Raw genomic sequence first — 24,251 nt, 5'->3', positions numbered from 1 at the left:
TATGGCAGAAAGTTTTCCAGCAAAGGAAAACCTCTGTTAGGTAACATGCAATTTCTATTGCCTTTTTTTTTTTTTCATTTTTACAGTGTTAATGGAATAGAATTGTTTAGTAATTTCGTTCTCTAACCCTTTACACTCCCTCTTTGCCACAGATAAATGGTACAGTAACAGAAAACATGTCCTTAGGTGATGCCCGGAAACTAATTGAGAGGTCCCGAGGGAAACTGCAATTGGTTGTGCAGAGAGATGCCAGCCAGACACTCATCAATGTTCCGTCCTTGCACGACAGTGACTCCGATATTGGAGGTGAGTTTATATAGCACATTTTCTCTTCTGAGTTTTTTTTAATAAAGGGAACCTGTTGTGTCCCAAAACACTTAACCACTTAGTGACCAAACAAAATTTTTCAAGTCTGACATGTCACTTTTTGGCAATAACTCTGGAAGGTGTCAATATATCCCAGCAATTGCTTCTGGGTGTCAGCTGAGTCTGGCCGCTGACACCCGTCACTCAGTGCCAGGAGTTCCCAGCACTTTAACCCCCCTAAATGCTGAGATCACAACATTTAGAAGGCAGGCCAGGGGGAAGGGACCTTCTCTGCCCTCCAATCGCCGACTGCACGATGTTCTTGTGTGGGGGGTCCAATCGTTGCCATGGTGACATGACATCCGGGTCACCAGGCTCTAAAACTTGTATGATCATGATCCTTGTGTGATCTAACAAGTTTATGTGAGTGCAGACTCACTTCTGGTGTATTGCAATGCATTAGAAGTGCGGTCAGATTGCTGAAAGTGTAAGTCCAATAGTAGGACTAAGTAAAAACGTTAAAAATATAAAAAGTAAAAATATTTTTAGAAAATCACAAAATTAAAAAAAAATACATTTATATTGTACCCATGCAATATTTTTATACAAAAACAAGCAGTCTGTCTGAATTTGTCCTTTCTGAACCCTTGTTTCTGAAGTACAAGTTGTAGTTACATAAAAAATACAACATCGTGATAGTGTGAAAAAACAAGAACCAGTGTGGACTTAAAGAGGTTGTCCACTATTTTTACATTGATGCCCTAATCTTAGGATTGGTCAATGCGCCACCGCCAATAAGCTGTTAACTGGGTCGGTGGCCGCCGACTGGAAGTACTCACTTGCAGAACTGCTTCATCTGTTTGTAGTGGTCGACACTTAGTACCAGGGCTGTAGAGTCAGTCATTGAGTTGGAATCCATTTTATCTAAGTTGGAGTTGGTTTGAAATATATAATAAATTGAGTACAGTAGTACAATGTAGGATGTGCTGTAAGTGTTTTCATATTCATAATAATTTGGTAAAGTTATGAAATGTCCTATAAATGTTTGTTCTGTTCCTGATCTAAGAATCTTGGCTTTTAGTGGAGATGAATCTGTTCTGCACTTTATGTACATGCTCAGTAGCGAGGCAAGGCTATGGATTCGAAGTTGGAGGTCAATGAAATTGAGGAGTTGGTGGTTGGGCTTACTGACTCCACAGCTCTGCTTGGTACTGCACATCTGCCTCCTGTTTAAATTAATAGGAGGCGGATATGCAGTACCCTACGGCATGAACTACAAGAATACGGAGCAGCTCAGTGAGTACTTCCGTATACCGATAGCAGCTGATCGACGGGCCTGCCGGATGTCTGACTTTGACCTTTCCTAAGGATAGGCCATCAATGTAAAAGTAGTGGGCAACCTCTTTAAAATTGACAATCGAAGATGGCTATTTTATTTTTTTCATTGACTTGCTTAAAATTTTTTGCCTCATTTTAAAAAGTTATTTACAATCTTTACATTTAAAAATGTTTTGTGTTTCGTTATACAGATATATCTGAAATTGAATCTAACCGTTCCAGCTCCCCTCAGGATGACAGGAGATTACAGCTTTCGGACTCTCATTCATCCACTGAGAAATTGAAAGAAAAGCCAATGTAAGAGACAAAGCTATAATATATTACATGGAGAATTGGCTTTTGTTGTGGAAAGCTCAAATAGACCATTCTGAAAAAAAACTCTCTTCCAAGAGATAGTGTGTGTGTGTGTGGAGATATAGATATATATATATATATATATATATATATATATATATATATATATATATATATATATATATATATATATATATATATATATATATATATATATTATTGTCCCCCTCTCGGCTTTATACTCGAGTCATACCCAGGGGTCGGCAGGGGAGGGGGAGCGGGGGATGTATAATTATACTCACCTGCTCCTGGCGCGGTCCCTGGCTTCCCCGGCGCCTTCATCTTCTTCCTGTACTGAGCGGTCACATGGTACCGCTCATTACAGTATTGAATATGCTGCTCCGCCTCCCATAGGGGTGGAGCTGCACATTCATTACTGTAATGAGCGGTAACGGTGACCGCTCAGTACAGGAAGAAGCTGCGGCGCCTGGGAACCAGGGACTGCACAGCGCCAGGAGCAGGTGAGTATAATGGGGAGGGGAGCGCTGCGCGATATTCACCTGCTCCCCGTTCCGGGCGCCGCTCCGTCTTCAGCGTCTTCTGCGGTGACGCTCAGGTCAGGGGGCGCGATGACCTGGTTAGTGCGCGCCCTCTGCCTGAACGTCAGAGCAGAAGACGCTGAAGATGGAGCGGCGCCGGAACGAAGTCAGGTGAATATTGAAAGTACCGGGGGCCTGAGCGACGGAGAGGTGAGTATGTTAATTTTTTTTTTTTTTTTTTATTGCAGCAACAGCAAATGGGGCAAGTGTCTGTATGGAGCATCTTATGGGGCCATAACGTTCGTGCAGCATTATATGGGGCAAATATCTTTATGGAGCATCTTATGGGGCCATCATCAACATTTCTGCAGCATTATATTGGGCAAATGTGTCTATGGAGCATCTTATGGGGCCATTATTAACCTTTATGCAGGATTATATGGGGCATATTTTAATATGGAGCATCTTATGGGGCCATCATAAACTGTATGGAGCATTATATGGGGCTCCTGATTCAATATGGGTATTCAAAAACACTTAACCTACTGATGTCTCAATTAGTTTTACTTTTATTGGTATCTATTTTTACTTTTGACATTCACCGGTAGCTGCTGCATTTCCCACCCTAGGCTTATACTCGAGTCATTAAATTTTCCCAGTCTTTTGTGTCAAAATCAGGGGGGTCGGTTTACACTCGAGTATATACGGTGCGTGTGTGTAATATATATATATATATATATATATATATATATATATATATATATATATATATATATATATATATATATATGTGTGTGTATATATAATGTGTATGTATATGTGTATATATATATTAGTACAGACCATCAGTTTGGACACACCTCATTTAAAGATTTTTCTGTATTTTCATGACTATGAAAATTGTACATTCACACTGAAGGCATCAAAACTATGAATTAACACATGTGGAATTAAATGCTAAACAAAAAAGTGTGAAACAACTGAAAATATGTCTTATATTCTAGGTTCTTCAAAGTAGCCACCTTTTGCTTTGATGACTGCTTTGCACACTCTTGGCATTCTCTTGATGAGCTTCAAGATGTAGTCACCGGGAATGGTCTTCCAACAATCTTGAAGTAATTCCCAGAGATACTTAGCACTTCTTGGCCCTTTTGCCTTCACTCTGCGGTCCAGCTCACCCCTAACCATCTCGATTGGGTTCAGGTCTGGTGACTGTGGAGGCCAGGTCCTCTGGCGTAGCACCCCATCACTCTCCTTCTTGGTCAAATAGCCCTTACACAGCCTGGAGGTGTGTTTGGGGTCATTGTCCTGTTGAAAAATAAATGATGGACCAACTAAACGCAAACCGGATGGAATAGCATGCCGCTGCAAGATGCTGTGGTAGCCATGCTGATTCATAATGCCTTCAATTTTGAATAAATCCCCAACAGTGTCACCAGCAAAGCACCCCCACACCATCACACCTCCTCTATGCTTCATGGTGGGAACCAGGCATGTAGAGTCCATCCGTTCACCTTTTCTGCGTCGCACAAAGACACAGTGGTTGGAACCAAAGATCTCAAATTTGGACTCATCAGACCAAAGCACATATTTCCACTGGTCTAATGTCCATTCCTTGTGTTCTTTAGCCCAAACAAGTCTCTTCTGCTTGTTGCCTGTCCTTAGCAGTGGTTTCCTAGCAGCTATTTTACCATGAAGACCTGCTGCACAAAGTCTCCTCTTAACAGTTGTTGTAGAGATGTGTCTGCTGCTAGAACTCTGTGTGGCATTGACCTGGTCTCTAATCTGAGTTGCTGCTAACCTGCGATTTCTGAGGCTGGTGACTTGGATAAACTTATCCTCAGAAGCAGAGGTGACTCTTGGTCTTCCTTCCTGGGGCGGTCCTAATGTGAGCTAGTTTCTTTGTAGTGCTTGATGGTTTTTGCCACTGCACTTGGGGACAGTTTCAAAGTTTGCCCAATTTTTCGGACTGACTGACCTTTATTTCTTAAGGTACCTTCACACTGAACAACTTTCCAACGAGAATGACAACGATCCGTGACGTTGCAGCGTCCTGGATAGCGATATCGTTGTGTTTGACACGCAGCAGCGATCTGGATCCCGCTGTGATATCGTTGGTCGGAGCTAGAAGGCCAGCACCTTATTTCGTCATTAGGTCGGTGTGTATCGTCGTGTTTGACAGCAAAAGCAACGATGCCAGCAATGTTTTACAATGGTAACCAGGGTAAATATCGGGTTACTAAGCGCAGGGCCGCGCTTAGTAACCTGATATTTACCCTGGTTACCATTGTAAAAGTAAAAAAAAAAACACTACATACTCACCTTCTGATGTCTGTCACGTCCCCCGGCGTCCGCGCTGCTGCTCAGAGCTTCCTTCACTGAATGTGTCAGTGCCGGCCGTAAAGCCGAGCACAGCGGTGACGTCACCGCTGTGCTCTGCCGGCCCTGACACATTCAGTGAAGGAAGCTCTGAGCAGCAGCGCGGACGCCGTGGGACGTGACAGACATCAGAAGGTGAGTATGTAGTGGTTTTTTTTAACTTTTACATTGGTAACCAGGGTAAATATCGGGTTACTAAGTGCGGCCCTGCACTTAGTAACCCGATGTTTACCCGGGTGCTGCAGGGGGACTTCGGCATCGTTGAAGACAGTTTCAACGATGCCGAAGTCGTTCCCCTGATCGTTGGTCGCTAGAGAGAGCTGTCTGTGTGACAGCTCCCCAGCGACCTAAACAGCGACGCTGCAGCGATCGGCTCGTTGTCTATATCGCTGCAGCGTCGCTGAGTGTGACTGTACCTTTAAGGTAATGATGACCACTCGTTTTTCTTTACTTGGCTGCTTTTTTCTTGCCATAATACAAATTCTAACAGTCTATTCAGTAGGACTATCAGCTGTGTATCCACCAGACTTCTGCACAACACAACTGATGGTCCCAACCCCATTTATAAGGCAAGAAATCTCACTTATTAAACCTGATAGGGCACACCTGTGAAGTGAAAGCCATTCCCGGTGATTACCTCTTGAAGCTCATGAAGAGAATGCTATGAGTGTGCAAAGCAGTCATCAAAGCAAAAGGTGGCTACTTTGAAGAACCTAGAACATAAGACATAATTTCAGTTGTTTCATACTTTTTTGTTAAGTATGTAATTCCACATGTGTTAATTCATAGTTTTGACGCCTTCAGTGTGATTGTACAATTTTCATAGTCAAGAAAATACAGGAAAATTTTTAAGTGTCCAAACTTGTGTATATATGTGTATATATAATATATTTCTCAAAATAAAGGCAACACTTAAACTACAGAACATGACTCCAAGTGAATCAAACTTATGTGAAATCAAACTAATATCAAACTTTGACAGTCAATTTCACATGCTACTGTGCAAATGGAATAGACAACAGATTATTGGCAATTGCACAGCCTTTGTGGAAGGAGGAACAGGAGGAGCACTGCCAGAGCCCTGCAAAACGACCTCCAGCAGGCCACAAATGTGCATGTGTCTGCACAAACACTTAGAAACCGACTCCATGAGGATGGTTTGAGTGCCCAACGTACACAGATGGGGGTTGTGCTCACAGCCCAACACCATGCAGGATGCTTGGCATTTGCCACAGAACACCAGGATTGGCAAATTAACCACTGGCGCCTTGTGCTCTTCACAGATGAAAGCAGGTTCCCACTGAGCACATGTACCAGAAGTGACAGAGTCTGGAGACTCCATGGAAAGCGATCTGCTGCTGCAACATCCTCCAGCATGACCGGTTTGGCAGTGGGTCAGTAATGGTGTGGGGTGACATGTCTTTGGAAGGCCACACAGCCCTCCATGTGCTCACCAGAGGAAACCTGACTGTCATTAGGTACCGAGATGAGATCCTCAGACCCCTTGTGAGATCATATAATGGTGCGGTTGGCCCTGGGTTCCTCCTAATGCAGGACAATGCCAGACCTCATGTGGCTGGAGTGTGTCAACAGTTCCTGCAAGATGAAGGCATTGAAGCTATGGATTGGACCGCCCGTTCCCCAGACGTGAATCCGATTGAACAGATCTGGGACATCATGTCTCTCACCATCCACCAACGTCACTTTGCACCAAAGACTGTCCAGGAGTTGGTGGATGCTTTAGTCCTGGTCTGGGAGGAGATCCCTCAGGAGATCATCCGCCGCCTCATCAGGAGCATGCCCGGGCATTGTAGGGAGGTCATAAAGGCACGTGGAGGCCACACACTACTGAGCATCATTTCCATGTCTTGAGGAATTTGCACTGAAGTTGGATCAGCCTGTAACTTAATTTTCCACTTTGATTTTGAGCATCATTCTAACTCCAGACCTCCGTGGGATATTAGTTGTGATTTACGTTGATAATTTTTAGGTTTTATTGTTCTCATCCAGCAGGCCACAAATGTGCATGTGTCTGCACAAACACTTAGAAACCGACTCCATGAGGATGGTTTGAGTGCCCAACGTACACAGATGGGGGTTGTGCTCACAGCCCAACACCATGCAGGATGCTTGGCATTTGCCACAGAACACCAGGATTGGCAAATTAACCACTGGCGCCTTGTGCTCTTCACAGATGAAAGCAGGTTCCCACTGTTTATTGTTCTCAACACATTCCACTATGTAATGAATAAAGATTTACAACTGGAATACTTCATTCAGTGATATCTAGGATGTGGGATTTTAGTGTGTATATATGTATGTATGTACAGTTATATGAAAAAGTTTGGGCACCCCTATTAATCTTAAGCCTAATGTTTTATAAAAATTGTTTTTTTTGCAACCGCTATTTCAGTTTCATATATCTAATAACTGTTGGACACAGTAATGTTTCTGCCTTGAAATGAGGTTTATTGTACTAACAGAAAATGTGCAATCTGCATTCAAACAAAATTTGACGGGTGCATAAGTATGGGCACCCTTATCATTTTCTTGTTTTAAATACTCCTACCTACTTTTTACTGACTTACTAAAGCACTTTTTTTGGTTTTGTAACCTCATTGAGCTTAGGCAAGTGTATGCAATCATACTTAAAGTGGCCACTTGCAAGTTGAGTGGCATCATGGGCTCCTCAAAACAACTGTCAAATGATCTGAAAACAAAGATTATTCAACATATTTGTTCAGGGGAAGGATACAAAAAGCTGTCTCAGAGATTTAACCTGTCAATTTCCACTGTGAGGAACATAGTAAGGAAATGGAAGAACACAGGTACAGTTCTTGTTAAGGCCAGAAGTGGCAGGCCAAGAAAAACATCAGAAAGGCAGAGAAGAAGAATGGTGAGATCAGTCAAGGACAATCCTCAGACCACCTCCAGAGAGCTGCAGCATCAACTTGCTGCAGATGGGGTCACTGTGCATCGGTCAACTATACAACGCACTTTGCACAAGGAGAAGCTGTATGGGAGAGTGATGCGGAAGAAGCCGTTTCTGCAAGCATGCCACAAACAGTCGGCTGAGGTACGCAAAAGCACATTTGGAGAAGCCAATTTGTTTTTGGAAGAAGGTCCTGTGGACTGATGAAACCAAGATTGAGTTGTTTGGTCATACAAAAAGGCGTTATGCATGGCGGCAAAAAAACACAGCATTCCAAGAAAAACACTTGCTACTCACAGTAAAATTTGGTGGAGGTTCCATCATGCTTTGGGGCTGTGTGGCCAATGCCGGCACCGGGAATCTTGTTAAAGTTGAGGGACGCATGGATTCCTCTCAGTATCAGCAGATTCTTGACAATAATGTTCATGATTCAGTGACAAAGTTGAAGTTACGCAGGGGATGGATCTTTCAGCAAGACAATGATCCAAAACACCGCTCCAAATCTACTCAGGCATTCATGCAGAGGAACAATTACACTGTTCTGGAATGGCCATCCCAGTCCCCAGACCTGAATATCATTGAACATCTGTGGGATCATTTGAAGAGGGCTGTCCATGCTCGGCAATCATCAAACTTAACTGAACTGGAATTGTTTTGTAAAGAGGAATGGTCAAAAATACCTTCATCCAGGATCCAGGAACTCATTAAAAGCTATAGGAAGCGACTAGAGGCTGTTATTTTTGCAAAAGGAGGACCTACTAAATATTAATGTCACTTTTCTGGTGAGGTGCCCATACTTATGCACCTTTCAAATTTTGTTTGAATGCAGATTGCACATTTTCAGTTAGTACAATAAACCTCATTTCAAGGCAGAAACATTACTGTGTCCAACAGTTATTAGATATATGAAACTGAAATAGCTGTTGCAAAAAAAAAAACAATTTTTATAAAATATTAAGCTTAAGATTAATAGGTCCTTGCCACCGGAACCTGCCGCTTGCATGGAGCGGTCACCGGAGCGGGAAAGGCGGCATAGGTGAGTATATAATGATTTTTTATTTTTTTATTATTTGTAACATTAGATGTTTTTACTATTGACGCTGCATAGGCAGCATCAATAGTAAAAACTTGGTCACACAGGGTTAATAGCGGCGGTAACGAAGTGAGTTACCTGCGGCATAGCGCGGTCCGTTACCGCTGCCATTAACCCTGTGTGAGCGCTGAGTGGAGGGGATTATGGAGAGGGCGCTGACTGCGGGGAGTAAGTAGCGGCCATTTTGCATTGCATGTGCAATGCGAGAAACTTGCATCAATACCCGGCACTGCCTTCGGCGCTCGGGACCGGAGCTTTCTGCTGCATGTATTTCTATGCAGCCGCATGCTCGAGTCCCGAGTGTCGGCGGCAGTGCCGGGTATTGATGCGAGAGACTCTCGCAAGTTTCTCGCATTGCACACGCAAGTGTGACCCCGGCCTTATACCCGATCTCCAGGTTTAAGCTGCCTCAGCCTTGCCGACCGATTAGAGACTCTTGCCTGAGCTTGCTGTGCTTGAAGGAAGCTCTCTCACAATAGGCATCTCCCCTGCAATCCTTTCCTTCATCTGGGCCACATACTTGATGATGCTCCAGTGGGGTGTAACCTCCTGCTTCCTAGATCTCCTTTGCAATATCCAGAAATCCCCAAGGGTGCTGGCCGTACAACAGCTCGAATGGAGAAAACCCCTTAGAAGGTTATGGAACTTCCCAAGTGGAAAAATTCAAATAGGGGCGTAAGCAATCCCAGTCGCTGCCATCCTTCTCCATGACCACCTTCTTTAATGTTTTGTTGAACCTCTCCATCAGGATGTCCATCTTTGGATGGTAGACCGATGTCCTGAGTTGCGTAATTTGGAGGGATTTACTCAACTCTCTCATTACAGTGGAGATGAAAGGAGTTCCTTGGTTCATCAGAATCTCCTTAGGCAGGCCTGTCCGGGAATAAATATGGACCCGTTCTCGGGCTATACTTCTGGTGGAGGAGTTTCTCAGTGGTACTGCCTCCAGGTACTATGTTGCATAGTTCATGACCAGCAAGATGAATTGGTGCCCTCTGGTGGACTTGACTAGTGGTCCAACAAGATCCATTGCAATGCGGTCAAATCTATAATGGGTAATGGCTCTAGTGGACTACGGAAGTGAGAGATTGGAGCAGTTAACTGACTGGTGGGACAGGACCCGCAATGGTTAACGATCAGTGACATCCAGACCATTAGAACCTCTGAAGGATCTGCTCTTGGGTTTTGTCTATGCCCAGCTAAAACATGAAAGTGCCAGGTCTAGCACCTTACACCTATAGGGCCCCGGTACTAACAGTTGCTCTTTTACTGCAAAGTATGGAAATCTGGTCTTGACCCCCAGCTCTTGAGCAACCTCATTTAGAACAGTAACATTATTAGATACCACTTTTAATGTAAGGTCCTTCATTTGAGCAGTCCCAAAATTCCCCCCAGAAAGTCCAACTTATGAATGTCTGTCTCAAAGGTCGCTGTCTATTCCTCGTCGCCTTCAAAGTTACAAAGGGGGAACTCCTCCACCTCCGACTGCGATGTGAATTCTTTATGATCGAACCTGCTCTTATCTGAGTAACTTGGCACTACCACCTTTCACCTTTAATTCCAAGGATAAGTCTATTATATCTGAGTGTAGCAGGTCTTCAACTGCTGTGGTCTCCTATAACTTCGTTCCACAGTTCGTTTCTGTGGTCACTCTGGCGACATGGTAGTCCTTGGCGTCCCTATGAATGCAGCAGACGCCCACAAGCTTTCCGAGGATCAACTTGTTGGGGAGTGTGGCCCTTACTAGGGTCACCAAACTTTCCAAGTCCAAGAGTCCAGACACGAGTACTCCTTTTATTGTCATGGCACATGCCTGCATCCCCTTGCCGGGCTGACCGTTAACACTCCAGGTGAGATAGACATAATATGAACAGTGCCTCCCTACACTACAGTCCATCTGTTCAGAGGACATGGGTCAATGGATTGCTATGTGCCCAGGACCGTGACACCTCCAACAAATTAAGTCCTTCGGCAACCCCTCAGCAGCCCCTTGGGACCTTGGACTCCTTCAGTTGTGGCTCTGTTATCATCTTTTGAGAGCCAACTCGTTTTGGGTACCCCCCAGTACAGGGATGTGACCTCTCTGTTTACTTAAGGACTTCTCGACCAACTCGTACCTTTCAACTAGGCCAACCAGTTCATCTGCATTCCAGGGGTCTCCCAGGGCAACCCAGGTCTGCACCAACCTAGAAATGGAATGGAATGGAGGACTCCAGCCGCAGCCACTTCTGTACAAGATGTGACAGGTCGAACATTTGGGAGCAAGGGTATTTGTCACTGCAATATGCCCAGTGGTGGACCATGTCTGCTCTGACAGACCTAGTCACTCCTGAGTGTTACAATATTTCAGTTTGGCATATTACTGTGTGTCCTGTAAGGCCGGTCATAATAAGCCTTTTGGGACTCACTAGTTAGATAGGGGGTCAGCACTTGTTCCTGTTGCCACCATTGTTTTTCCTGTTGTCATTGCTGCTGGAGATTAGCCTGCAGTAGCTGATTTAACTTATCATTGTTGTCTGCTTTTAATCTTGCATCCGCCTTCACCCAAGACATGCAGTTGTCCACATCCAGTAGTTACAGGAGCACTTTCCTTTTAAGTCTTCCACTGGTTTATTAAAGAACGTGCTGCATAAACCAGTCCAAAATTTAAGTAAACATACATGGCCCTTCTAGCATAACAGGAAAAACAAATGGCATACAGCACAGTCTGTGTTGCTATGGGGTTTTCCCCCTCAGGGAAAAAAAGGTTCAGCTCTCTTTAAAACGAGTACATCTCTGGAGATTTAATCTCCAGACTCACCGAACACTGAATTAGTCCAAAGGTTCAGGACTACACCCTGGAGTGGAGATATGGTGAACAGCCTCCCACCCAACTCTTCAGCTATTCACAAAAAACCTAGCCCTATTATGGCCGACTAACCCCTCTCAGCACATAACATGCTGGAGCATACTTCCGGGTTCATATCACTGAGGCTAGCTTACATCCTCAGTGACGCATATATCCTCTCCTGTATTTTCATAGTGACCTTCACACAAATATATTTTATTCTTTTTTTACTGTATTATTTAGTCACTTTTAGGGGTTGATTGCTTATACTACATACTAATACGTTTCTTATTTCTATAGCGCAAACCTGTCCCACAGCACTTAAGTTTACCGTATTGCAGTATATAGTAAAAATCAAATACTCCTATGAACACAATCTGCAGGCTGATCTCCATAGGGGCAGCATCATGACAGGCACAAGTGTCATCAGCAGATCTCATCTGCCGTGCCAACCCATCACAAGTTCAAAAGGCATATGGAATGGTACCATGGAACCAGCTCTTTAAATAGTGCATTCAGGTGTATTTCAGGAGTTAACAGAAGGTGGAGCCGACATCCCGCCCACTGCTGTTAAGATGTGCACCTAATGTCTTTTCTTGAAGCGTCTTTGTTGGTGTTTATTCCATCACTTCCACCTAAGGCGTAATATTTTTTAAATTGAAACTTTAATAAACTACCTGAAGTGGTTAAAAGATGTGACAAAAGATGGAACATGAGCACCGTAAGTGGTTTTGACATCGCTGTCAATATGCTCATTCTTTCCAAAGTAGATCAAAAATGATATGGCACTCTTGAATCTGTAAGAAATTTCTTCCTTAATTCAAAAAAGTGTAAATCCATGGGAAAGGGTATGAAGCAGGGGGCTGAAACAGAGCAACGTCCGTTTTGCGTCTTATCGACTATGTGCCTTCTTTTTACCAGTATTTTTTTTGTGCGTGTTTTTACTGGTGGGTTCCAAGTGGAATCCACCTGAAAAAGCCGTCATTTGCACATACCTTTTTGAGGCAGGTGATGGCAAAACAAGTAATCCTGTGCTGACAATGATGTTAGTTCTACTCCTGAGCCTGCATCTAAGACATGGACCTGATCTATGACGTAAGGATATGTCATATGTTGAATGGGGGTAAAACCATACTTTTGAGGAAAATTTTTTTTTTTTTTTGGCTATTTTTCTTCTACTGTTAACTAACAAAAACCCCTTTCTAAAATATAGCTTTTATTAAGTTTGAAATAAAACAACATAAATACCCACTAAGTGAAGGTGAAAAGGTGTGTATAAAAAGAAAAATGTAAAAGGTTATTTTAAGGGGGTAGTTCCTGGCCTAGGAAGTAATAAAAATGATAAATAATTTATTTCCTTGGGCTACCAGTCTTGCCAGTATACTATTCTTCTGGCTGATAACCAAATCTCTGCTTAAACAATGCCATGCAGAGTCTAACCCCCAAACACCATGCCTCAGAAATGTAGCCCTATAGCCCTGGGTACTAATTAGAGAACTCCTTCCCTATACTTGAAATATATCATAGTGGTAACACAAAATTGTGCTACAAACGCCACATTCTCACTCAGCCGATGTGCAGAAATGAGTGATCCAACCCTGCATATGCATCTGTCTGAGCACCTACCTAGGTGCGGAGGTTGGCACCCTAAGATAACGAGAAATGGCGCCCCCGCTCGTACGTCGGCGGTCCATCTGCTCCTATCTGTGACCCTATGAGACGTACAGTCAGAAAAAGAGAGCCTGATGGCCTGTGCATGGTTGGATCACTCATTTCTGCACATCGGCTGGGTGAGAATGTGGTGTTTGCAGCACAAATTAATGTTACCACTATGATACATTTCTTTGGTTATCAGCCAGAAGAATAGTATACTGGCAAGACTGGAAGCCCAAGGAAGTAAATTATTTATCATTTTTATTACTTCCTAGGCCGGGAACTACCCCCTTATAATAACCTTTGAAATAACATAGCCTAAATACCCACTAAGTGAAGGTGAAAAGGTGTGTACAAAAAGAAAAATTTTAAAGTGAATAAACGTTATATTTTTAGAAAGGGGTTTTTGTTAGTTAGCAGTTGTCTTGGACCCTTTAGTATATCATATACATGTAAGACTATTTTTCTTCTACATGTTACTATACACTATAGAAATATTGAATATTTAAAATATTTTAGTTTTCGATCTAGCTACAGGGATATAAAAACGAGAACAAAATACCTGTATTAGGTAGGAAATTTTTTTTTTTACCTGTGCTGTGCAGACTAGCGCAAACTGAGTCGCCTTCTTATCATTTAGACGGGTGTGAGTTACAATGACTGTTCCATGACCAGCCTATATAGCTTAGATTTAGTTTTTAACATTCCCTACGCAATTTCAATTTTTTGTTTTTTTTCTCCTCCTCTTTCATATTTTTGATTTGTCTGTCCACATAGACCTATGAAGACTTGTTTTCTTGAGGGAACAAGTTATACACTTAAATGACACCATTCATTTTGCCATATAGTGTATGGGAAAGAAATTCCAATTGTGGTAAATTTGTGAATTTTCTGGGGGAATTGTTTTTGCGGCATACAATACATGTATTGTGCACTATGCATATAGTAAAATTCACCATCTCCATTTGAAGCACAGTTTCAAGGGAACTCTGTAATTACAGGCACAGAGGTTTTCCAGATATCACATCACGGGCACACTAATGGGCAATTACAATGACGCACCACCATGTTGGCACACTGTTAATGCCACTGTCAGATTGATTTTTGGCTATATAATAAAGTCGTATCTACTGCATGTAGAGGGAGCTCGGCCCCCCTATAAATACCTCCACTTGTGTACCCCTGCCAAGGACATAAATTCACGTTTTATTGCAGGAATGGTTTAAGATGCAATTACCGTAAATATCACTAACACACCTTAGGTTAAAGTTGATGTATTTTTTTCTTTTTCCCAGTTATCGTCACTATTAAAATTGGTTAATGCAAATTTAGGTTCTTGTGTTTTCTATTTCCATAACCGTAATATAATTAACCAAATTGATTTTTTTTTTTCTTCTTGCTTCCATTTAGCACCAAAGAAGAGCCGCCCAACAGACTTGCTAAAATGGGGGCCATGCCCACTCCTTTTAAGGTGTTGAATACCGCTGAAACGCCAGCTCCGGTTTCTGTAAGCCCAGTCCCAGATCCCATCACAGAGGCTGTATATTTACAAGAAGTTCCAGGTTAGCCCAATTTAATTAGATGCTTTGTCTTCATTTCTATCAAATGTAAAATTTGTATTTATTTTTTTTTGTAATTGATCTTTGCAGTTTACATCTATTTAGAGCGACTTTAGCTTTTAGTGCACAGAAATTATTGCTTTATGCAATGATTTTTGACCAACACGTTTGAACATGCAACTTATTTTTCATTTTTAAAGAAGCACCCTCAAAGTTTTTATCCACTTAATATATTGTAGTCATTCTATCATACAGCAGCACTGTGTACTTACAATTGCTCATTTTGCCTTTCTACCCATCTAATTCTTCTCTTTTCCAATATATGCTTATAGCATCACCTGATTAAAAACTGACTGTCTGAAACCTTCTAAGCTCTATGTAGAAACAGGTATATTATCTCTGCATGAATCATCCGCCCCTCTTCCACTCCTGACCCAGCTGCTCCGCTCTTTCCTCCTGACAGGGAGGTAGAATTGAAGTTCTGATTATGACTCATGCAGGGAAAAGAGACTTCCTGTTTCTAAGTAGAGCTTAGAAGGATTCAGAAGTAGCTTAGTTGTTAGATTTATTTGACAGCCTCTTTAGAGGTTTTTGACTGAACACTGACTGATAATTTGTAAATGTTTATAATCCCTACAGAAGAAAAACCAATAGTAGTCCCCAAGATTATTTTGCAACCAAGTCCTGAAGATCTAGAGACTTATGGGTAAGTAGAAAAAAAAATCTTAGGACTATGAGTAGACCTAGCAATAGCATAACACTTGATAGTATGATGTCCTCATATTATTGCCATGCAAAAGACCATAGTGTTAAACTTAACATCTTCACCCCCGGGTGATTTTCCATTTTTGTTTTAGTTTTTGAGCTATAACTATTTTATTTTACAGCCGTATGAGGGCTTGTTTTTTGATGGATGAATTGTACTTTTGAGTGACATCATTCATTCTGCCACATAGTGTACTGGAAAACGGTAAAAAAAACTCCCAAGTGCAGTAAAATAGCAAAAAAAAAGTGTAATACTACAGTGTTTTTTTTTTTTGTTTTTTTTTTTATTTACCATGTTCAATATATGGTAAAACTGACCTGGCAATATGATTCCCCACATCAATACGAGTGTGCAGAATCCAAACGTATAGTTTTTGTTGTTGCTCAAGTGGTGTAAAAAAAATAAATAAATAAATGTACTTGTAATTTATTGGCCTTGAAGCGGTTAACTTTTATAATTGATTACTTCACAATGGTAAATTGACATTTCTAACTTTTTTATAGGATCTGTAGAAAGAGAATCTATTATTTACTTTCACCCTAACCATACACAATGCATTTTCTTTTTCTCAGACCCAATACAAAAATGATCAGGTTTCATAAAGGCGATAGTGTTGGCATGCGTCTTGCAGGTGGCAATGACGTAGGTATATTTATTGCTGGTGTGCAGGAGGGAACTGCTGCTGAGCAGGAAGGCCTTAAAGAGGGTGATCAACTGCTTAAGGTATGTACAGTCAGTGGGCTCAGGTGTTCTTGTGTAGGGAACCTTATGGTTAGCACAGACCAAATCTTACACACAAGATTTCTCTTGGATGAATTGACCAATTTATCATGTAGTGTATGAGGAAAGATTAAAAGGTGGAGACATTATTACATTTTGGTGTTAAGGCTTTATGTGAAGTTCAGAGGGGCACAAACAAAGGTAACTTCAAATTTTAAAGCGTGCCTGGGATTAACATTTAATCATTGTAGTACAAAGAAGGGACATCTGGATAGATCGCTTGGTTTTGTTCATAATCTTTGGCATTTTTGCTGTACTTTTCATAACTGTTAGGTAAACGCACAAGATTTCCGTTGCATTGTTCGAGAAGATGCTGTTCTTTATTTGTTGGAAATCCCTAAAGGCGAAGAAGTGACCATTTTAGTCCAGAGTAAATATGATGGTAAGTGTATCATTAAATACAGCTTATAAAAACCTAAACCTGTCTAAGTAACACTAGTCTTTTATATTTAAAAAGTCCACACACCCCTGTTAAAATGTCAGGTTTTTGTCATGTAAAAAAAAAAAAAAACCTAGAATAACTTTCAGAACTTTTTCCACAGTTACCACCTATAATCTGCAAAATTTAATTGGAAAAACAAACTTTTTGGGTGGAAAAATAAAGAATGAAAACGGGTGCATGAATAGGCACACCCTTAAACTAATACTTTGTTGTAGTACAATTCGAATTTGTAAAGGCAGTCTATCAGCACGGCACATCTAGAATGGGCATTTTTTTGCCAACTCTTCTTTGCAGTACTGCTCCAAATCTGTCAGATTATGAGGGATAGCTCTCGTGTACAGCCCTCTTCAGGTCAACCCACAGATTTTCAGTTAGATTCAGGTCTGGGCTCTGGATGAGCCATTCCAAAACTTTAGATTTTTTTGGGGGCAAAGCCTTTTGTTGACTGAGAAGTATGCATAGGGTCTTTCTTGTGCTGAAATGTGAAATCCCTCTACATCTTTTTAGCAGAGACCTGAAGGTTTTGTTGAAAAATTGATGGAAATGTTGAACTGGTAGTAATTCCCCTCCACTTTGACTACGGTAATTCCATAATATGGAGAATGCCCCAGTTCCAGCTGCCAAAAAACAGCCCCAAAGCATAATGTTTGTTTTACCATGCTTCACTGTGGGTATGGTATTCTTGGCAATGCACATTGTTGGATTTGTTATAAACATACCTTTTTGGAATTTGTTCAGAAAGTTCAACCTTGGTCCCTTCAGTTTTCTCACATGGTTTTGGCATACTTGATATATAGAATCTACAAGGGTATGGAAGCTAGCCAAAGGGCCAGTGTAATCATAGTAATAAGAAAGGAGAAAGCCCAGTAACTTATATAGCATTTAAATACAAAACCTAGAGAAGAATTGACTGTGCTGTACTTAAAATATTATCTTTATTGAAAAAACAAACAGACTGGTGAAATAGCATGATAATAGGTGATGACATGGAAACAAATTACCAATAAAGAAGTATAGCCAAATGATGTATATAAATACACAGAACCTGGGAGGATAAACCAGAGTAGGGGGAAGCTCATTAACAATACAAGTAGGATTTTATAGCGTAGTGTATCAATAGCAGTAATTGCATGACAAAACCATTGTCAATTAAAAGTGGTCAAAATACATACATGTGAATAAAGACCTATAGAATAAAACACTAGTGATAATGACTAATGTTCAACAACCACAGGTTTAATCAAAGGTATCACTAAAAGTGCATAATGGTCATGATAGGTGTTTACCTTGAAAAACGACCGACGCGCGTTTCTCCGAGGCATCTTCTATGGGGCGATACTGAAGCTTTCTTGGCTTGCAGGTCTAAATTTACAAACTCTGATTTATGTCTGGATGGCTGCACCCAGTAAACTAAGTGATAAAGCATTGGATGCAGGGTCTTTTTTCCTACATCGTGCTTCAGATTCCCTTTAACACATACAGTATATCCATCGGGATGTATTTTGTGCAAGTCTTTTTCCAAATCCCATCACTTTGACTTACCAGAAAGTCAATACTCTCTCGTCTAGTAGGTAAGTTTAAGGTTTAATTTGTTCTGGTTAAGTGACATCATGAAGATATGGAGATTTTCCATGCTATCCTGACGTATAAATATGACATCATCAATATATCTGGCTGATAGGTGGACCTTGTCGGCCAGATGTGTGTGTGATCCGTCAGGAACACTTGTCTCTCCCACAGCCCCATGAAAAAATTGGCATAAGAAGCTGTATAAGTGGTTACCATTGCAGTTCTCTGGCGCTCTACGTAGTGTTTTCCCGAGCAAGAAAAAAGTCAATAGGAAGTCAAGAAGTTGTAAAATTAACGAGCTAATTGCCTGTAGTCCGTCCTCATGGCGTATTGGTGTATATAGGGATTCTACATTAACAAAATGATGTCTGATTCTAGGTGGGGTTCTTTCATTTTCCTAAGGATGTCTTTAGTGTCCTGTAAGTATGAAGGGAGTCTCTCAGCAATCTGTTGTATAAAACGATCTACGAATTTGCATATTGGTTCACACGTTACCCATTTGTGATGCAATTGGTCATCCTGGTGAAGAATTATGCACTTTTAGTATTACTTCTGATTTTACATGTGATTGCTGAACTTCTGTCATTATCACTAATGTTTTTTCTCATTTGGTCTTTCTCCACATGTATTTTGGCTGACTATTTTTGTCATGTAATTACCGTTATTGACACCACATAATATATTTACGTTATAAAATCCTACTTGTATTGTTGATGAACTTCCCCTACTTTGGTTCACCCTTACAGGTTCTTTGTGTTTTATATACATCATTTGAATATATTTCTCTCTTTGGCACTTTTTCCTTGATGTGATCACCTAGTATCATGATATTTTAGCCATGTTTTTTTTTTTTTTTCAATATTGATAATATTTCATGTACAGCCCCATCAATTCCACTGTAGGTTTTATAGTTGATATATGTTTTTGTCAATGCACAGCTGTGCTTGGATATTTTTCTTTGTCAGAAAAGGCTTCTGTCTTGGCACCTTACCCCACAGGCCAGACATATATGAATAATAGGAGAGATTGTTGTCACACGCAGTAAACGACCAGTATTTGCCAGAATTTCCTGCAGCTCTTGTTGGCCTCTTGGCAGCCTCCAGGACCAATTTTCTGTTTGTCTTTTCAACAATTTTTGAGGGACGTCCTCTTCTAGGTAATGTCACAGTTGTGCCAAATTTTAGCCACTTCTTGAAAACCGTCACGGTATTTCATGGTATATATAATGAATTGGAACAATTTTTGTACCCTTCTCCTGACTCCTCACGTTCAACTGTGAGATCTCTTTGCTGTGTTTGTTGTAAGATGTTTACGGCTCATGTTATTTGCTGTAAATTGCAACTAAGAGGATGTCAGGGAAATCCGACTAGATATTTCAGGAATCAGTCCAGAACTTTTTCAGAATCCTCCTTTTGCCCATGAGACGAGATTTGCAGGGAGTACCAGACCAAGGAAGATTGACTGTCATCTTGTATTTCTTCCATTTTCTAATAATTTTGCCAACAGTTGTTGCCTTCCTACCAAGCTGCTTGCCTATTGTTTGGTAGCCCATCCCAGTCTTGTGCAGGTCTACAGTTTTTGTCCTTGGTGTCCTTAGAGATCTCTTTGGTCTTGGCCATGGTGGAGAGGTTGATGTGGGACTGATTGTGTGGACAGGAGTCTTTTATACAGGTAACGAGTTCCAACAGGTGCAAGTAATACAGGTAATGAGTGCAGAGTAGGAGAGCTTCTTAACCAAAAATTAACATGTCTGTGAGAGACAGAATTCTTGCTCGTTGGTAGGTGATCAAATACTTATTTCATGCAATTTAATTATTAACCCCTTTCTGCCAGCTGACGGAATAGTACGTCAGCTGGCAGTATCCCCAGCTTTGAGGTGGGCTCCGGCGGTGAGCCCACTTCATTCCGCAACATGTTGAAAACAGCTGACATGAGGCCGAAATGGGCGCGAGCGGAATAGTGATTCCCCCCCCCCCCCGCACCCATTAACTAGTTAAATGCCGCTGTCAAATGCTGACAGCGGCACTTAACAAGCGCTGCCGGCCGGAAGTGCGCTCACAGCTGACCCCCTTCACATGATCGGGGTCATCGGTGCGTTGCCATCACAACCAGAGGTCTCCTCGAGACCTCTATGGTTGTTGATGGCAGATTGCTATGAGCGCCACCCTATGGTCGGCGCTCATAGCAAGCCTGTAATTCTGCTGCATAGAGGTGATCTGAGCATCACTTCTATGTAGCAGAGGCGATCGAGTAGTGGATGCTTCTAGCCTCCTATGGAGACTATTGAAGCATGCCAAAATAAAAAAAAAAAAATAAATTAAAAAAATAAAAGTTCAAATCACCCTCCTTTCGCCCCAATGAAAATCAAACAATAAAAAAAATCAAACCTACACATATTTAGTATCGCCGCGTTGAGAATCGCCCGATCTATCTATAATAAAAAAAAGGATTAACCTGATCACTAAACGGCGTAGCGAGAAAAAAAAATCAAAACGCCAAAATTATGTTTTCTCTATCGCCTCTCATTGGGGGACACAGGAACCATGGGTGTATGCTGCTGCCACTAGGAGGCTGACACTATGCAAATAAAGTTAGCTCCTCCTCTGCAGTATACACCCTACCGACAGGAAGTAGGATATTCAGTTTAGCTTAGTGTCAGTAGGAGGTGGACACGGGTCTTTAATTAGACCCTTATCTACCTCAATGTGCGTCGTTTTCTTTCAGGTTTTCTGGAGGGATACAGGGTGAACAGTCACACCTGTAATCCCACAATGCGGACTCAGAGTACGGCGTGTACTGCCACCCCGTATCCTCATAGATCCCCCAGCAGGACCATGATCCTAGCACACAAGCGTGCTCAGAAGTCCGGTCCTAGCTCCGTCCCCCACCCACTCGCCCACCAGAGCCTGTCGGTTGGAGGAGACGAGGACGTCCACCAGCAAGTTCAGGATGTCTTTTTGCATCCGGAATAATGAGGTATATTTCTCCTTTTCCTCAGGTTTTTTTTCCGGAAGAAGATATACAGATTAAGAAGGTGAGTATTTAGAAGGTGTCCCATCTATTTCCTTCAGGACCTTTAAGTTAGGGATTCCCTTTAGGGAGGTGGGGGGCCTTTTCCTAGGGGAAACACCAGGGCTTTCAGCAGCACTTTTAGCCCTGCTCAGGCCCCCTTAACTCTCCACGAACCCCCCCCCCCCCACCAGTCTGGGCGCGGGCTCCGACGCTATTTGAGGGGCTACCTTTTTCAGTGGCACAGGCGAGATGTTCGCTGCGGCGATGGCTTATTCGCCTCCTCCTCTCATTCAGGCGGTCGCCGGCGTCTAATCTAGGCCCCGGCTTCTCAGGCCTACTGCGGCGCGAGGGCCGCCGGTCTCCAATCTAGGCCCCGGCTTCTCGGGCCTACTCCGGCGCGACGGCCGCCAGGTTCCAATTTAGGCCCTGGCTTCTCGGGCCTACTTCGGCGCGGCGGTCGCCGGTTTCTAATTTAGGCCCCGGCTTCTTGGGCCTACTCTATCGCAGTAACTCCACCCCCCATTTGCTCTCCTTCGGGCGGGCTTTCTCCCGCCTGTACCTTCTTCCTGCAGGGCGCCTAGCTCCGCCCCCCATAGCAGTGCCCGCAACTGGTGCCATATTGGTTACCCTGGTGTGTGCGCTTGTCTCCGCCCACTTCTTCCCAGCCACCGCTCTACAGCCGGCGCCATCTTCCTGCCCCAGGCTTGCGCTGTCGGCCCCGCTCCTCTTCCAGTTTTAATAGCTGGCCTTTTGCCCTTCTTTTCCTGGTGCAGCATCCAGCATGTCTTTTATGGTTCCTCTGGCGTCCCCATGGGTCGTCGCATCCAGCGGTGCATCTGTCTGCAGGACCTGCTCCTCTACAGCCTGGAAGCTACAGGACATCTGTGAGTATCTCTATACAGCAGACTGACACTTCCCTCTCCCTCCGTCCCCTAACCCTCTGGCACCATGTCTAATTCTAAGGGAGAACGCTCCAGTCCTCCTGCTACTTCTGCTATTTTGGTCCGTCACTTTGTATGTTCACCCTACATATGCAGATTTCCCTCCCTCTGTCAGGACTGCAACAGCTCCGCGTTGCCCACCGCCCTGGACACCCCTACTGTCCGAGAGAGTGAGTTCCCTATCCTAGGGTGGGACTCCTCTCTGTCCTAATCCCTGCGATCTCACCAAGTGTCTCAGACCCTAGTGTCTGTGCTTGATAGGGTGCCCCTGATGTCTTCCGCTGTGGCCAGCGGGTCACAGGAGGCTCTGTCCGAGTCTACCAAGATTGGCCGCAAAGGATCTAGACTGGAACGCCGGTCTGAGGGGTTTTTTTCCCGGTCTTCCTCCGAGTCAGGCGAAGCGTTCTCGGATGCACCTTCGGAAGATGTGTTGAAGCTGGATTCTAACCAAATCGTTAGCATGAGGGATATGGTTCAGAACCTCATTGCTGCAGTTAACCAGACTTGTGGCATCAAAGACTCCGCTACGGAACCTGCAGTTCAGGCGGTTTCGTTTAGATGGTCCAAACCACCTTCCAAAGTTTTCGCCCCTCATTCTGAGTTCGAGGAGCTGATGGCCAGAGAGAGAGAGAATCCGGCCAGACGCTTTCAAAGAGGACAGCGCCTCGGCGTGTTATATCCTTTTTCCCCGGAGCACCGCCAACTGGACAGCTTCTCCCTCCGTGGGCCCGCCAGTCTCCGACTACACAGTCCGGCCCTTTTCCTGGTGCAGCATCTTTGAAGGAATCTAATGGTAGACATTTAGAATCCTTTGCGAAGTCAGCCTTCAAAGCGGCTGCGTCCACTCTTTGCCCGGCTTTTGCCGCCTCATGGGTTTCAAAGTCTGTGGCTCAATCATCCAGCAATGTCGTGGCCATCCGCCGGACAGGTTGGCTTAAGGCCTGGCAAGCGGACCTGTTTTCTAAGAAGGCACTTACCACCTTGCCCTTTCAGCGATCACGTTTTTGGTTCCAGACCGGTCCGAATTAAGGACACGCCGACCTCTTCCTCTACAGCAGAGGTGGCAAGCGCACCAAGATAGGAAGAAGTTTTCCTTTAGGTCCACTTGTTCCTGGCTCTCCTGCTAATTCTCAGGGAAGATCCACCAGGTCTAGACCTGGAAGATGTACCTCGGCATGATTCTCACTGAAATCCCGGCGCATCTCCCAAGCTAGGCGGTCGCCTTCCTTTGTTCAAAGACAAACGTCTTGGCTTATGGCGATGGAGGATGCATGGGTCAGGGAAGCAATATTCTTGGGATACAAAATTGATTTAGCTTCTTAGCCCTGGGATCGTTTCTTCGAATTTTGCCCTCCAAAAGACCCGACTTTGGTTCCGGGTTTCCTTGCAGCCATCGCCTGTCTCCTCAGCACGGAGGTAATCGTTCCCGTTCCAGAAAGAGAAGGAGTAACAGGCTTCTACTCGAACCAATCCCGGTTCTCAAGTTACTAAATAAAAGGGTTCGTCTGCAACTTTCGGAATGGAATCCCTTCGTTCAGTAATCACTTCCATGGAGGCATAGGAATTTCTGTACTCCATAGACGTTCTGGCGCCTAATTTCATGTCCCTATATTTCCAGGACATCACAGGAAACTGCGCTTTACGGTACATCAGGAGCATTCCCAGTTGGTCGCCCTGCTTTTCGGTCTCGCAACCGCTCCCAGGGTTTTCACAAAGATCACGGGGGCGCTGATAGCCATCTTGAGAGTCAGGGGAATGGTACTTTTCTGTAACTCGACGACATCCTCATCAAGGCTCCGTCCCCTTTTCTCTGGCTCACGA

General features: G+C 43.2%; 1 protein-coding gene across 3 annotated transcripts in view; it reads left to right on the top strand.

Moving 5' to 3' along the window:
* TJP2 (tight junction protein 2) overlaps positions 1–24,251 on the top strand; it is a 155,457-nt gene that overhangs the window by 94,963 nt on the left and 36,243 nt on the right. For all 3 annotated transcript variants that reach the window (XM_077249082.1, XM_077249083.1, XM_077249084.1), the window contains 6 exons: positions 153–306; positions 1,836–1,941; positions 14,772–14,923; positions 15,560–15,626; positions 16,259–16,409; positions 16,740–16,848. In XM_077249082.1, coding sequence (XP_077105197.1) covers positions 153–306; positions 1,836–1,941; positions 14,772–14,923; positions 15,560–15,626; positions 16,259–16,409; positions 16,740–16,848 — 739 coding nt within the window. The remainder of the gene's footprint in view (positions 1–152; positions 307–1,835; positions 1,942–14,771; positions 14,924–15,559; positions 15,627–16,258; positions 16,410–16,739; positions 16,849–24,251) is intronic.

Source organism: Ranitomeya variabilis, chromosome 1, assembly GCF_051348905.1.
Source record: "Ranitomeya variabilis isolate aRanVar5 chromosome 1, aRanVar5.hap1, whole genome shotgun sequence".
NCBI classification, from domain to species: Eukaryota; Metazoa; Chordata; class Amphibia; order Anura; family Dendrobatidae; genus Ranitomeya; species Ranitomeya variabilis.
The sequence above is the reverse complement of the archived record's forward strand: the minus strand, read 5'-3'. Positions and strand labels throughout refer to the sequence as shown.